This window comes from Odontesthes bonariensis, chromosome 9, assembly GCF_027942865.1.
Source record: "Odontesthes bonariensis isolate fOdoBon6 chromosome 9, fOdoBon6.hap1, whole genome shotgun sequence".
Classification (NCBI taxonomy): Eukaryota; Metazoa; Chordata; class Actinopteri; order Atheriniformes; family Atherinopsidae; genus Odontesthes; species Odontesthes bonariensis.
In genome coordinates, this window is record NC_134514.1 from 29,598,136 (window position 1) to 29,613,120 (window position 14,985).

A 14,985-nucleotide genomic window follows, 5' to 3' on the forward strand; every position below is an offset into this window, starting at 1 on the left:
ACACACAGATTGAGCGACAGAGAGAGAATGACAACTGTCAGTCCATATTTCATCTGATAGGATTAGATATGTCAGTGCTGTCGGTGTGTTGATTTGGGGTAACAGCTGGCACCCTTAATACACATATAAGAAAAAGAAACATCAAAGCTCCGTGAAACAAAAACTGAAATAAGGAATAAGGAGGCAAGATAAGATGATGAAGAATAGATTTTCGCAAACCACTGCTTACTCAGTTGAAAAAACATTTGCCGATTTTCTATTGCTACTCACCACTAAGTCTTTGTTGCCTCACACATCTTCCAACCTAAATAATAAAAAGAGCCCAAAAAATTACTAATTTAAATGATTTTTTTTCCAATCCAAAGCCCAATAAGAGAAAGACACAAGTTTCATTGTTAGTTTAACCAAGGACATTTCATACAACTATACAACAGACATAGAATCATTCAGTTCAAGTAAAGAACAGTCTAAATCAATGCTCTCACCTGCTCTTTCCATACAATTTACAGCACATAAAGCCCCCTACAGAAGGAGATACCTCAAGTAAACAGGAAAGAAAACAGCGCACATTTTAAGCCATAAGTCCTTGGTTTTCTCCATATACACGATGCAACAACACTGCAAACTGATTCTTTACATAATTTCACCCTAAAAAGAGTTTTTGAAAAGTTTGTTTTTAATGTCCTAAAACCAGGTTCGTGTGCATCAAATAGAGAATCGACAAATGAATCAGTCAACTCATTTGAGAAGCTACCTCTTCAAAACATACTGCATAAGGAAAAATAATATTTAAAATAATCAGGCATTGCAATGAAAATTAAAAGCAAGATGTTATTTCTTCATTTTAAAGGGAATCAAAAAGTATTACAGATTTTACAATAAGGCTTCTAGCACTTTTTGTCAAAGGCATAGCTTCGTTAATCTTTGTCTAACTGGATGTATTATATTGTATTGCATGATATCATTCTTTAAAGTCATTTTTTTTGATAATTGCGTAGCGTGGTTACTTTTTAGGATGCTCCCTGTGAGGCAATTATTAAATTTAACAATTCAATAATTCCCTAGCTCTTGCATGCTAATTAGCCAGGGATATGATAAGATGGTTACTCTTACAAGTTAGCATTTTGCAAAATCAGTGTCATTTTATTGTTTTCCCTCTTGTTTATAAGATTTTCTTTGAGGTGAAAGATCACATCATTTTCAAACGCTGAGAATACCATGTGGAATGTGCCAGAAGAAAGACAATTTTCAAAAAAGTCAAAGTCTAGCCACCTAACCCATCTAGCAGACTTATACTTAGCATTAACTACAGTACTTTACATACTCTACAGCACAAAGCTGATGATAACTTTTTTTTAAAATCATTTTCTGAATGTAGATGTACACTTCTAACATGGATCCAGCACACTATTTCACAAATTAAACCCGCGGTCTGCTGAAGAGGTTAATTGCCCTCTAGCCCATAGATACAGCAGTCAGATACTTAATTCAGCAGCCCTTCTGAGATCTGGCCCCTTGTGAAATGATGGTGATGATTACGTAATACAAGAAAATAATTCCTCTCTATGGTTTTATACTTATGAATTAAATGGTAACTGTGTGATTATCAGGCCATTTCAGGGGCATGAGGTTGTGTAACAGAAGGTGTAACATGGAGGGCCCTTTGATAAATATTGCAGAGACAAAACGTGGGGCATAAATGAAGAAGATTTAATTAATGGTAGAAACAAGCAGCAGCTCGTCTGTGATGAAACAAGTAGTGACAGAGACCAAAGGTGAGGCTCTGAAAAGAATTAGCAGGTTTTTTACATCACAACACAGAGCAGCAAAGGGCCTCGAGCCTGCAGATACAAAGCTTGCTGCTGCCTTTTTAACTTATTGTTGGATTGTGGGATTCCATCCCGTGAAATCAACATTTCTTTATTCTTTTTGCTCAAATTAGAATTTGACATCATGTTCTAAAATAGTTTCTAAGGGTGGGGGTAGAGGGTGCTGAATGTATAGATTTCCAAACTGAAATAAACAACTTCACCACAGCATCATCTGGTCGGCTTGCTGTTGTCATTGCAACTCTTCTGAACTCTTTAGGCTTTTGAAATAAAAGAGCATTAAGCTCTTTGAGTGGTTAGAGCGTGGCTGCTCCCCTTCCCAACAGGAACGTGCCGCTCTTTAGTTGACTTAGCTGCTAGTCAGCAGATTTCTCTCTCTCTCTCTTTCTCTTTTCTGCCCCTCGCCTGTTGCCGTGGTAACTAGCAGAGCAAAGTTGTGTGGAGGGAATTGAAGGGAACAGGGTTGGGGGATGTGGGGTGGTGTAGCTGCTCTTCCTCCACCCAACTCTTCGTTCTCCCACTTACTTTATAATCTCCACTGCCACATCTTTCACTCTTCAGTCCTATGCTCCTTATCGATCCCGGAGTAATTTATTTCCTGTCTTTTGCCTCCTCTTCATTATTACACCTTACACATCTACTTTTTTTCCATTGTCTTTATCTACAAGCTATGAATTTAGTATTTTCCTGCCCTATGACCACCTTCTCCCTTTTTTTTTTACCTCACAGCATGCATTTCACTTCTTTAGTAGACACAGTACTCCAAAATGCCTTACAAGAACAGTGTAAATGTGTGTACCTTTTACATATGCTTTGCCTCATTAAACCCTAAAACTAAGCTCCAGCCCTATGTACCGAGCAACACTTAACACCCATCACACCACTACTGCTGCTTTTATTCAGCTCTTTCTCACTAGTTGCCTTGTAAACAGCATCCAAGGTTTAATTATAAAACCTTAAACATTTTTTTTGGGAAAGGGAGACCTTCGATAACATCAAATCTGCTCAGTGAACTGCATTTTAATTTCTTTGAGAGTTGAATAATCCAAAGCGTATGATCTTTTTGGGCATTGTATGTGTATGTGTGTGTGTGTCTGTGTGTGTGGGTGTACTGGCACGTGTTTATTCATTCAGAGAGGCAGATGGAACTGGATTTTTCCTGCCAGATGCCGAACCTGTGATTATTTTTTTATATTACTGTGCATGTTAATCACCAGTACCTGGGTGGTAACAAAGTCAACCCATTAGTCGTGAGGAACAACAAACAGTCTGCTGGAGGAAAAAAAAGGTGTAAGGGTTTTGAAACATGTTAATGTATATATTGTAGGGTTGCTACAGTATATGTTGACTGTTATTCAATAACCAGTGGCGCAGAACACACACTTTAGAAACTACGAACCAGGACATTTTTAGTATTTTTGCTTTGCTATAAAGACTGATTCATATGATTAGCAACTATTCAACTAATTAAGTAAATGACAAACACAAAATGTAGTGTAAACATTTTTGCACCGTTTGGTGCACAGTATCTCTAAGAGCAGTCAGAGATGATTGGATGGTGTTTTTCCATTCTATTGTGGGAAACCACTGGAGACAGGACATAGGGCTTTTCATAGAAAACTATAGCCACAAACTGAAGATTATTCCTGCCATAGAGTTGGAAGATGTGGTGGGGAGGGGAACACTAAGTGAGAGGAAAAGTCAGGGCAAATAAAAAAAGAGAGAGAGAAAATACAGGAGGGAATTGTTGGGTGCGGTACAATAACCTAACGCTATTCGATGGCATTAACCAAAAAGAAGAAGAAAAAAAAAGAAAAAGAAACCTAATGCATGAGTCCTCCCTCTGCCCAGCTACAGATTAATGAACTGGTTTTGTGTGTGGAAGCTATTATATAATTCATTCTCTATGATGAGATTTTCCTCTTTTCCTGGTTTCTCTTACCAACCCCCCAAATCTCTTGTACTTTGTCTCAGCACTGACATGTTTCTCTTTTGATTTAAGGACAATATGTTTGAGACACACTGTTTTTTTTTAATGTATTTATTATTTTTTTGGGGGTGGGCGCATCTTTGTTATCTACCTCTGTCTGGAACTGATTAAGTTCAGTGTCAGTTTAATGTTTTCCCTCAGTTAGTTTGAAATGCTTTCCCATCGCTGTCAGGTTGGTGCTTTGCTGTTTGGATATGTACTGGAAGAGGGGCTGTGCAGCATACTCGGGTTTCTCTGAACGTGCGTGCACAATATCCTCTCAGTCCCGTTTTGTGAATTCTCTGCTCACTAAGCTCCTTAATCGAGTCACGACAAGGGCAACAGCATTTGAATATTTTTTGCGTTTATACTTTCCTCCCCCTGTGCTCGGTTCCCACTCCCCTGCCCGTGCTGGATGATCACAGGCGGGCAGACTGTCAATGACAAGTTTTTTTATTCTTAATTCTGGAGGCCATTGCTGATGACCTGTCGTTTTGATGACGGTTACATGTGAACCGCACACCGTCGCACTCCGGAAAGGATTAACTCTGCCCTTCGACTCCACATCTGTGCCGCACGAGTTTGGCAAAACCACTGTCTGAATGGTAGATTACCCTTCACACAGCAAAATGTCATCTAATGACTATCAGGCAGTATTTACGCTGTATTTCCGTGTTGTAGGACTCTCGCTCAATCCTCTGTCCAGTCCCAACTGTGTCCACATAGACAAACATTGATTGAAGTACATCTTGACTAAAATTTCAACTTCAAATTAAGTCCTAATCCCAGAGGTTCACCTATTCTTTGCAATGTAATTTCCTTCAATAAAAAAACTGTTTAAATATTTTGAATACTTTGTTAATTCTTACGTCTTCTTTCTTAACTTTAAGGAATTTGAGGAAATCTAATGGCAATTTAGATTGTATTCATGCAGCTGAATAGAAAATTAAATTACATTCAGGAAATGTTAAGCACCACTTTAATGGCACATCATCACCAAAATAAACCAGTGCTGCAATGTGCAATGCCATGCCATTATTCTTATCAAAGCTGTATTTCAATGTCATAGAAGATTAATTCAATAAAACATGCAAATCTGTATGAGAGCACCTTTAAGATTCCCTGTCAGGGTACATTAGGGATTTTTATGGTTTTGAAGGGATCCTGGGGTGGCACAGTGAGGTGGTTTGCTGTGTCATCACACAACAAGAATGTTCAGCCCAGGCTTGGCTAACTTCTCCAACTGCCAAGAAGAAGCTAACTGAGTGGCTGCTAGCCCCTGGCTAACCCCTGCTGTAGCTTGCACTAGTCTGTCATTCAATCAATTCCTCTCAGTGAATGCAAAATAGCTGTTCAGCCACAACTGGCACATAGTCAAGATTAGATTGCATACATTCAGAGCAGCAATCCCCAGTCAAAGCATTGCTGACTGTTTTCAAATCAAATCAAATCAAATCAAATTTATTTGTATAGCACATTTCATGTACAAACAGTTCAAAGTGCTTTACATAAAATTTTTTGCTCATGATATGTCTTGTAACACATGTAAAGCACCTTATGGACATGTAAACCAGGTAAAAAATAAATAAATATGTGTATATGTATTATTATTTTATTTTTCACTCTTCAAACATAACTGGACTGTTTTGGCTAAAGGAGTCTTGATTTTTTTTTTCTTTTTATTCGTGATCTGGATGTTGTGGATAACAAGCAAAGTTTTAACAGCAATGGGCCACTTAAGTTTACTTCAATCATTGAAAGGAATGGGAATATTGCATATGGAAGCCATATATTATTTTCTACAGAAGAGTAAATAACCCCTTTTAAAGTGACACTCCAAAAGTCCATGCCAAGCTAAGTGTCTTGATACGTAATGTGTCAAGTACCTATATAGCCATAGTCAGACTATTCAAATATATGTAACAATGTAACATTTGAAACTAGAATTTCTCTGTGACTTTTGCTGAAACCCTCTCTGAAATGTCACTATAATGTGAAATTGGTGGAAATAAAATTCACTCTTGTGAGGTACCATTCACCTGTCTGACACTGTAGTACCCATAAGTATTTTTATATGTCTAAATCTATTGACTTGTATGCAGAATCCTTAAATCTATGATAAATGCAATGAGGTCAGGATTTCTTTGGGCTACTATAATGATAAGTGTTCTGAGTTTCTATGGAGTAAATACAGCTATTGATCATAGTGTTATGTCTGAGAATATCATTAATATGAATAGTGGTGATTATTGGGAAAGGATCTTGTGAATAACTTTGTCTGAACTGCTTATATCTTTGAGAGAGAGCTACAGTGATGAACAGTAATGGTGAGTCTGCAGTCTTGCTCTAGACTTATTCACACTGTGAGGCATGCAGCAGGCTCATAGGACTGCAAAAAGCCTACTTTCTAAAGTGCTTGCTTGTCTAACATCTAAAAAATGAATGAGCTATGAGTAAATTAAGAAAAGAACAAAGAGAAAGATGTCTTCAGGAGAGGAAACAGCAGAGGGGGAGGAAGATAAAACTGCAGTCCATATACTGTGTGTGTCTAACATCATGGAAGCACACAGACAAATTGTGCGGATACGCCAAGTCAGCACATGTCACCATGCTTGGATAAACACTTGTTAAAACGCACACACGCACAAAGATTGAATTAACCAAACCATTCAGGCAACAATAATTTTTTTTGTCTCACCACATCCTGCACAGAAATAGCAGATAATCCAAAAAACAGCCTCACTTCAGTGTCACCTGTTGCCATGAGACTTAAGGCAGAGGGTTTATTGTTTATAACAAAGCCAACAACTGAGAAGTTATTCTGGATTTTTGTGTCCGTACTGTATTGTTGGAATCATTCACGGACAAGTGAGTCTAAACTGTGGTTGCCAAGCTAAATGAATTTAATGAAGCAGAAAACACTAAAATTAGACAAAGCAATACGTCATTTCCTTTTTTTACCTTTAAGCATCCTCACAAAATGTGACTCTCTTAGGATTGAATAACAGGTACCAGTGTGAGTTATGAGGACTGACAAAGCGTCGAGGCTCCAGCACTCATGACTGTTCTTCTGGAGTGTTTACTTTGGCTGATAAATGAGATTTGGAGCACTCCTCTTCTCTGATTCATATCAGGAGGAGCAGTGACCACACTATCACAATGTCCCTCTCCTTCATTAGTTTTCCCACCGCTTGTCTCTGCCTCTGTGACTTCTCTCTGCAACTCTTTTTCTGGGAGGGAAGGGGAACTGGATCCAGTTTGATCCAGCTCTGATAACTTGATACCAAGACAGTTCACACAGAGTTTGTCATCGCAGAGAACGACTTATTTCATTTTGGGCATGTCATTTTCGAGCAGAAACCCCAGAAAGACCCCTGGTACTGAACAGGTTAAAGCCCATCTTAAGGACCCCTGTTTTGACAATGTCATCTAAATTTCACATTTCTTCTCTCAACCTTGATTCAGACTAAAATGCTCTGTTTCATTTGTAAGATTTCTCTTGTATTTTCTTCTTATCTTATTATTATTTTGTGCTAATTTATTGATAATTGACTGTCCTTCTATCTAATGAATTGCCTTTATTTCTTTTTCTAGAAAAAAACTCCATTTAGGCACTCCATTTGGTTAGAATGTCTTTTTTTTAAGCCGACATGTTAATGACATCTAAATAGACTATTTTAAAAAGCTCAGGCGTAGCTGCATGTGCACTCTTCAGGGCATGACATGTTTAGAACTTAATGGAATGTCTGAGTTTAGAGATGTTATTTATTTATTTTTTTTTCATCTCCATTGTCTCTCTGAACTCAAGGCCAAAGAGGGTCCAAACTAAACATTTACAATTAAACGCACCTGCAGCTCTGCTAAAAAAAAAACATGTTTATGATTCATCTAGTAATATGGGTCAGACTCATCTATGTCCAAAAAAAAAATTGTAGCTACAACATAGTCACTGAGAGAAGCTGACGTTTGTTTGTATGGATGTCTATTCGAGAAACAAATATTTTGGAGCCAGCACCTAGCAGCAGTCACAGGTAGTTTGTTTTTTTATTTCAACAAGGCTGAAGTGGAAAGGTGGGCGGTGCCCGCTCAGGCTAGTAGCCATAACCATGATATGAGTTTCTGTTTTTACAGGGCACAAGTAAATGTGCAGAAGTAAATAACACTCCAATACGGTGTCTCTGGACTGTTTGATGTTTGCTTTTGAAATCAGTATCAACACAGACATAATTTTTTCTACACCTATATCCTTTAGAAGTTGAAAATATAAAAATGCGTTCAGTGCTTTTTCATCTTTCATTTGTGCCAGGTCACCCGTCTCCTCTGTTCTAAACATTACTTTGCATAAGCTGCCCATCTATAGTCCCTGTTGGAAAGGACATCTCATTAAATTTCGTCCTCTCTATTGCAGTTCATCATTTTATACCTCTGACCATATTAACCCCTTCTGTTGGTCTGTTTCTTTCCTAGGATCTTGCTGACAGTAGTGGTCATCTTCCGTATCCTGATTGTCGCCATCGTGGGAGAGACTGTATACGAGGATGAACAGACCATGTTCAAATGCAACACTCTCCAGCCAGGCTGCAACCAGGCTTGCTATGACAAAGCCTTCCCAATTTCCCACATCCGCTACTGGGTTTTCCAGATCATACTGGTATGCACACCCAGCCTGTGTTTTATCACCTACTCTGTCCATCAGTCAGCCAAGCAAAAAGACCGGCGCTACTCTTTTCTCTATCCAATAATGGAGAGGGATTATGGGGGAAGGGACGGGACACGAAAGCTGCGCAATATAAATGGAATTCTTGTTCAACATGGCGGCGATGGTGGGGGAGGGAAGGAAGAACCTGACTGCTTGGAAGTGAAGGAGATCCCCAATGCCCCACGGGGCCTCACCTATGGGAAGAGCTCCAAGATTCGCAGGCAAGAAGGGATCTCCCGCTTTTACATCATTCAGGTAGTGTTCCGTAATGCACTTGAGATTAGTTTCTTGGCAGGCCAGTACTTCCTTTATGGCTTCAGTGTGTCTGGGATTTTTGAGTGCGACCGCTACCCATGTGTCAAGGAAGTGGAGTGCTATGTGTCCCGGCCCACAGAAAAAACGGTTTTCTTGGTGTTCATGTTTGCGGTGAGCGGCATCTGTGTGGTGCTCAATCTGGCCGAGCTCAATCACCTGGGCTGGCGCAAGATCAAGGCTGCCATCAGGGGCGTGCAGGCCCGCAGGAAGTCTATCTGTGAGATTAGGAAGAAGGACATGGCACATCTGTCCCAGCCGCCCAACCTGGGACGCACTCAGTCCAGCGAATCCGCCTACGTTTGATGAGGACGATGAAGAAAGAAAAAAAAAAGAGGAGTGGAATGAATGTGAACGAGAGACAGTGAATTAATTTTGATTTTAATTTCATGAGGAGTGGAGGTTAAAAAAAAAAAGGACAACCGTTCCTCTGAAATGATGGAATGAAAAAGAATGTAAAAAGACCAAAACTCTTGCTCTGTGGCTTTCGGAGTCAAGAGATCCAGAGGAAGAGACACATGACAAACCTTAAACCAGGACAAAAAAAAAACTGTTTTGTTCCGCAAAAGGAACATAATCAACACAGTGATCTCATGGGAAAAACGTTCCTGCCATTTTATACTTTTGTGTTTTTTACCCAATTACCTTTTTTGACCCTTGTAATAGGAAAAATCAAATCGCCAAGGGGCTGGAGAGGGAATGACTATACACTTCAGGACGAAAGAGGAAAATGAAAGAGAGGGTGTTTTGTGCTCTCTCGGATATTGGAAGACATCTGTGGTGTCTGATGCATCCTATTGTGCTTTTCATCTGGACTGTATCAACTTCAGAAAAAAAGAAGGGGGGTGAGTGTGGGGGAGCAGGATGGAGGATGGGACAAGTAGGATGAGCAGCAACATCATTAAAAGAGGAACGGAAGAGCTGTCAGAGCTGTGACAGACTTTAGAGGACGAAGGCCTGTTTGGGAGCCAGGGGAAAGTAAAGCGTAAAGCTGGGACAATATATGAAAGAAGAGAGAAGGGAAGAGAGGAAATGTTTTTCTTTTCCTACCGCTCTTTGCTGGAGATTTGGAAGTAAACTGAAGCCAAGAGAGAAAGAACTGCCACTGTACATTGTGTCTGGCCTCTGCTGAAACATCGACACAAGCCAAACCAAGAGAAAAGACTGACGATGTTTATGCTTTGTCGCTTGGCAAAAGATGATTTCAACACAAACACAGAGAGAAGCTACCATAAACACTGTTTCCCCCTCTCCTCTATCTCCTGCTCTCTCAGCTCCATGGTTGGCAGCTGCATAGATGAGAGGTAGGGAGGTTGCGAATGACAGTAATGGCCCCTTGCTGCTCTCCTGCTGGGTAAACCTTAGAGAGGACTTGGTGAATAAATGGACAGGCGGCTTGTTAGCGTCAATTTCTCCAAAAGCACAAACCAAACTTCTGTCCTTCAAGCTTTTTGGCGTGCTAAGAAACGCAGGAGAAACAGAACGACAAGAGCACAGGAAAATGAGAATTTGCAGGGGAGGAGCAGCACATCACTTTCTTATAACTAAACAAATTTTTTAAATGCATCACTATGAGTTATGATTTTTCTTTTTTTTTGAGAAAGCGATGGTGCCATCCTTGAGATATTTATTATTGAAGAGTTACACAATATATCATGGTAATATTATTTATCCACTTAGAGTATATCCAAATAGATCTATTTATCTTTTGGAGATGGGTTGGTCGGGAAATCATGTGCTGTTTTTTCTAATGTAAAAACTGTCTTTTTTTCATTTTTGTTTAGTGTAAAGCATTTCTCACTGATGGAACAGACTTATGATATGTAAAGGGGGTGGGAAAGGACAAGTTTGTGAGCTTTGTTATAAAATGCTCTGAAGGTGTGCAGCTGATTTAAAAGAATCTTTTTTTTTTTTTTAAACCGTTCAAGAAAAAAGGAAATGACATTAATTTACTGCATTTATTTAGTTAAATGCAGACCAGTGCAGCTTTTAAACAAACATCTGCAAGGTACGTTTCCTGCACGGAGCATCAGCTGCACACCTTCAGGCACCTAAGGCTTGTGAGCCATTCGATAAAGGCATGTTTACAAAACGCAATGTTTCTTGAATGATCAAGCTGTGTAACTGATGAGTACTTACTCTGTACGGACAGTTGTGTTTTCGAATCTCAGTGGCTTTTATGTCGCATTTCTTTCCTGACTGGATTTCAGCATGCATGTGTTGCAAGAGAAAAGCAAGAGAATGACATGTAAGAAACAGAAAAAAATGACAGTGGTGCACCTTGATTAATGCAGATGAGTGGAAGAGTGGCAGACTGTAGGAACTCATGTTTAAATAAAGGTTGTGTTTCTGGACACAAGACATTGTGAGCTAGATATAATGACAGTTTGGTAGACTACATACATATACTTTATCACTCATACGGACTCATACGGGGTAATGGAAGAATAAAACACAGGACTGGGTTACCCAAATATACCCTTCAATAATCTGGAAGAATCGTCTCAATTTAGATGATTTCATGGTGACAGAGTCCTGCGTCAGATTATTATAGTGATAAAATATATTATAGTGATATAAGGATAGTTCTTAAAACCAAATCAGAAATGCTTAGACCTCACCCAAACATTTGAGAGGTATGAAAGGCCAGCTACATCATTTATGATCTGTTTCAGGCTGCGTTTTGTGGGAGACATTCATAATTCACATTTGGTTGTCAAATTGAGTAAGAGATGCCCACTCCACAGAAGACACTTAAGAGCACCCAAATGTTATTTACATTACATATATCAACATTTAAAGTGCATCTTTACCAGTGCACAGAAAACTGAGCAGATGTGAAATGGATAAGTTCTACATTTAATCTTTTTTCTTATACCTGGGCACAACATAGCACCATGTGCACCATCAACACAATGCAGCCACAAGGACAGTTTCTATTTCTCCATTCACTCTCACTCTCATGATCTCTTGGATTCTTACCGGTGATTATCTCCACTCTTAGTCTCCTCAGAGGATGTTAATAGGGCTTAGTGTACGGTCATCTGCATGCAATAGGAAGGACAACCTCGCTGACAGGGCATGCCAGAATGCCTAATAATAGAGGCAGTGTCAACTGTTACTTATTGTGCTTCTTGTGAAAGCTTAAAGTGGTGACCTTGAGCTTAAAAGCCAAGCCAATGCCCTGTGCTATATGCAGCTCCTGCTGGAAAGTCATTTCATAGTACATTGTTGATCTAATCTCCACGGAGTACAGGTCAGTGCTGGTTTGAGAACTATTTTTGCTGAATGGCACATAAACACATTCTCGACATGGACTCATTTTTGCAGTTTGAGTTGAGTTTGTGCATTTGGACTCTGTGGTTATGTCTGGTTTCATTCAGGTCAGAAACACAAACACGAATGGTGTGAGAACACAGAGGGGCACAAATGTGTCCTACTTTTCATCAGTTTACATTTACCCAGTGTTCATTAGTGACTCAAGCCTCCTGTGGTTACACAGTCATTGAGTCAAATACTTCCACGGCAAACAGGCCCAGTAATTCCAACAGTCAACTACTCTTCACAGTCTGCTTTTTTATTTGTCAAATGTTAAATGAATTATGCAACCTTTTCCTCTCATTTGCTTTACTTTTTTGACTTGTGAATTCATTTTGTTGTCTGTTGCTCTTTGTGTGCAGTGACATATCAAAAAAAAAAGAATGATGTTTTTTTTTCTATGTTAAGGAACAAATTTTCTAAATGTAAAAAAAATCAAGGGTAGAGTGTTTAAGTATAAGAATAGCAGAAATATATGTTATATTTCCTCCCTTGCCAAAGTGATATGCAAAGTTTAATTCATTTTCAAAGTTTTTTTAATTGCATGTGTAATGGCTATAGTAAGCATGTTTCTATGTTTTCTTCAACAGAACCTTTAAAGAAAGACTTTTCTAGTCCGAATTATGGAGTGAAGCTATTACGTCTTGATGCCAATGTGTATAAAAACCCAGTTTTTCAGACCGTACAGAGCCAGGCAGACAATATCAACTCAGTAATGTTAAAACTACCTATTACATTTGATCTATTTCGAATTCCAAAAGACTTTTAAAACTGCTAACAATAGCTAGTTTAAAAAAAAAATGCACATGAATATATATCTTTAAAATCAGTAGCAGATGTTTAAATCATTAGCCAGTCACTCTAATGAACTACTGTAAAACACAGGGTACACAGGAATATAGGCATACAGCTTAAAAAACTGGCACCAATAGATGTCAGATTCCAGAACATTCCAAGGTTTAGCCTCTAGCACAATGTGCTTTTCAGTCTACGATTAACTATATTCAGTGTGATATAATTAAATCCTCAGAGAAGCACCGTAAGGACAAGTTTTTCAAGTACAGTGCACAGACAGCAGACTCAGGAAGGAAAACAAAGCTGATCTGTTACACCAGTTTTTACTTGTAAAAATACTGTTTCTTCTTTAACACTTTTATAGAAACAGTACGTCTGCATAATTTCCATTTACCATCAATCTTTGTACTGTTATGCCCAGCCAAGAAAATTGTCCTAAAGTATGACCATTTGCTCTGTGGTGCTAATTGAGTTTAGTCTCTTTACCAAAAGCAGGCATTCAGATTCATTCCCTTTGGTCCAGCAAACTACTGCCCACACTCTACAGGTCATGTAGCAATGCAAGTCTCCTTGAAAAAAAATCAAGCTTTTTACTCTTGACTGTTACTTACTAGTGGACATGGCTGTGACAGCCCTACAGCAGGTATTGTAATTTTTTAAAACAAACTCTTGAGTTACTTTCTACTGCAGAAATGTAGCAAACAATTTGATTCCTCAGGAATGCAGCATCTAATGAGCTGTTTCATTCATCGACACAGAGCTTACCGCTACTACTATGTTACTCTTTAATCTGCTGCCAGAAGGACCATAGATTAATTTAGTAATCACATTATATAGTCAATCAAAAGGGCTCGTTAATGACCCGTGAGCAAGTTTTTAAAAAATGCCCATCTTAAATGTTCAAGGGCTTTTTACTCATTGCAAACTAAAAAGCCATAATTTAAATAAAAAACAGGAAAGAATTCACACTTGACTTGGCACATTGTTTTGAAAGAGTACAATTTGTGCTCGTAGGCCTAGATTAATTACATTCACAGGAAGTCAGGCATTGAAATTATCATTGCATTTCAATTGAAAAATGAACATCTTGTTTCAAAATAAAAGCTTTTTCATAGTGTTCGACTAAAATTTGTAAAGCTCTTTAACCCAAATGTTCAGCTTCAATTTTCTTTTTGTTGTGAAATAAAATGCTCCCTTCTCCCCTCTCCGATCCCTGTCTTATACTGCTGCTCCTGGGCTAAAACCACCATCCAGATTTGACCAAATGGGTTCCATTTATTTACTACAAATTCAGTCAATTTCAAACTGTTGGTTCATTGAGTTTTGCAAAAAAGAGGAACTCTGAACATATTGTCAGGCCAAGTCGCACCTTTTCTACTCTTCGTCCAAGACCACCCCCTCATGAGCTAAGAGCAGACCACCTTTGCATCATGACGTGTGTCTGTGAACATTTTGTGAAGCCTAATGCTGCAGTCACAGGGATGAACCCTGAGTGGTGAGTCAGGGGAGTGGGGGAGCAATGTGAAGTGTGGCCAATATTTGGCATCATAGTGATGAATGATTAAGGGATCTGAAAGAGAAAATAGTTAGATTTTAGCCCTAGGAACTTGTCATTCTCCAGCAAAGCTTCTACATTCAATTGTGACATCTGTACGGATGTAAAAACGTGGACTGAAAACAGGAACGATAGACTGCACACGCAAAACACACTCACACACGCTTTGTGACCTTCATCCGAAAATCTGTCATTTAATGCTGCAGATTATATGATGTATATGACGGACCTTCCTTGAAGGTTCACTGTATATTTCTGACTGGTGTACTGTATGTAAAGACTGAATAAAACCTTGAATGTTACATCAAGCCCGAGTTTGCTCCGTGCCTGCTGATTTGTGACCTATAAGCGAGTGTGCTGTGTTTGTGTGTTTAGGTCTGCGATGTTTCCTGCACATAAAGTAATGTGCATGTGTGTGTGTGTGTGTGTGTGTGTGTGAGAGAGTTTGTCTGTGTGTATAGAACGTGAGTGGGTGGTTACGTGACCATGTCGTAACGATGAGATTTAT

The 14,985-nt window shown here is 39.0% G+C and overlaps 1 protein-coding gene across 1 annotated transcript in view; it reads left to right on the forward strand.

Moving 5' to 3' along the window:
* The window catches only part of gjd1b (gap junction protein delta 1b), a 29,862-nt gene extending 15,104 nt beyond the window's left edge, over positions 1–14,758 (forward strand). Inside the window, exon 2 of the mRNA XM_075473986.1 lies at positions 8,266–14,758. Coding sequence (XP_075330101.1) covers positions 8,266–9,115 — 850 coding nt within the window. The 3' untranslated portion in view covers positions 9,116–14,758. The remainder of the gene's footprint in view (positions 1–8,265) is intronic.
* The last annotated feature ends 227 nt before the right edge of the window (positions 14,759–14,985 follow it).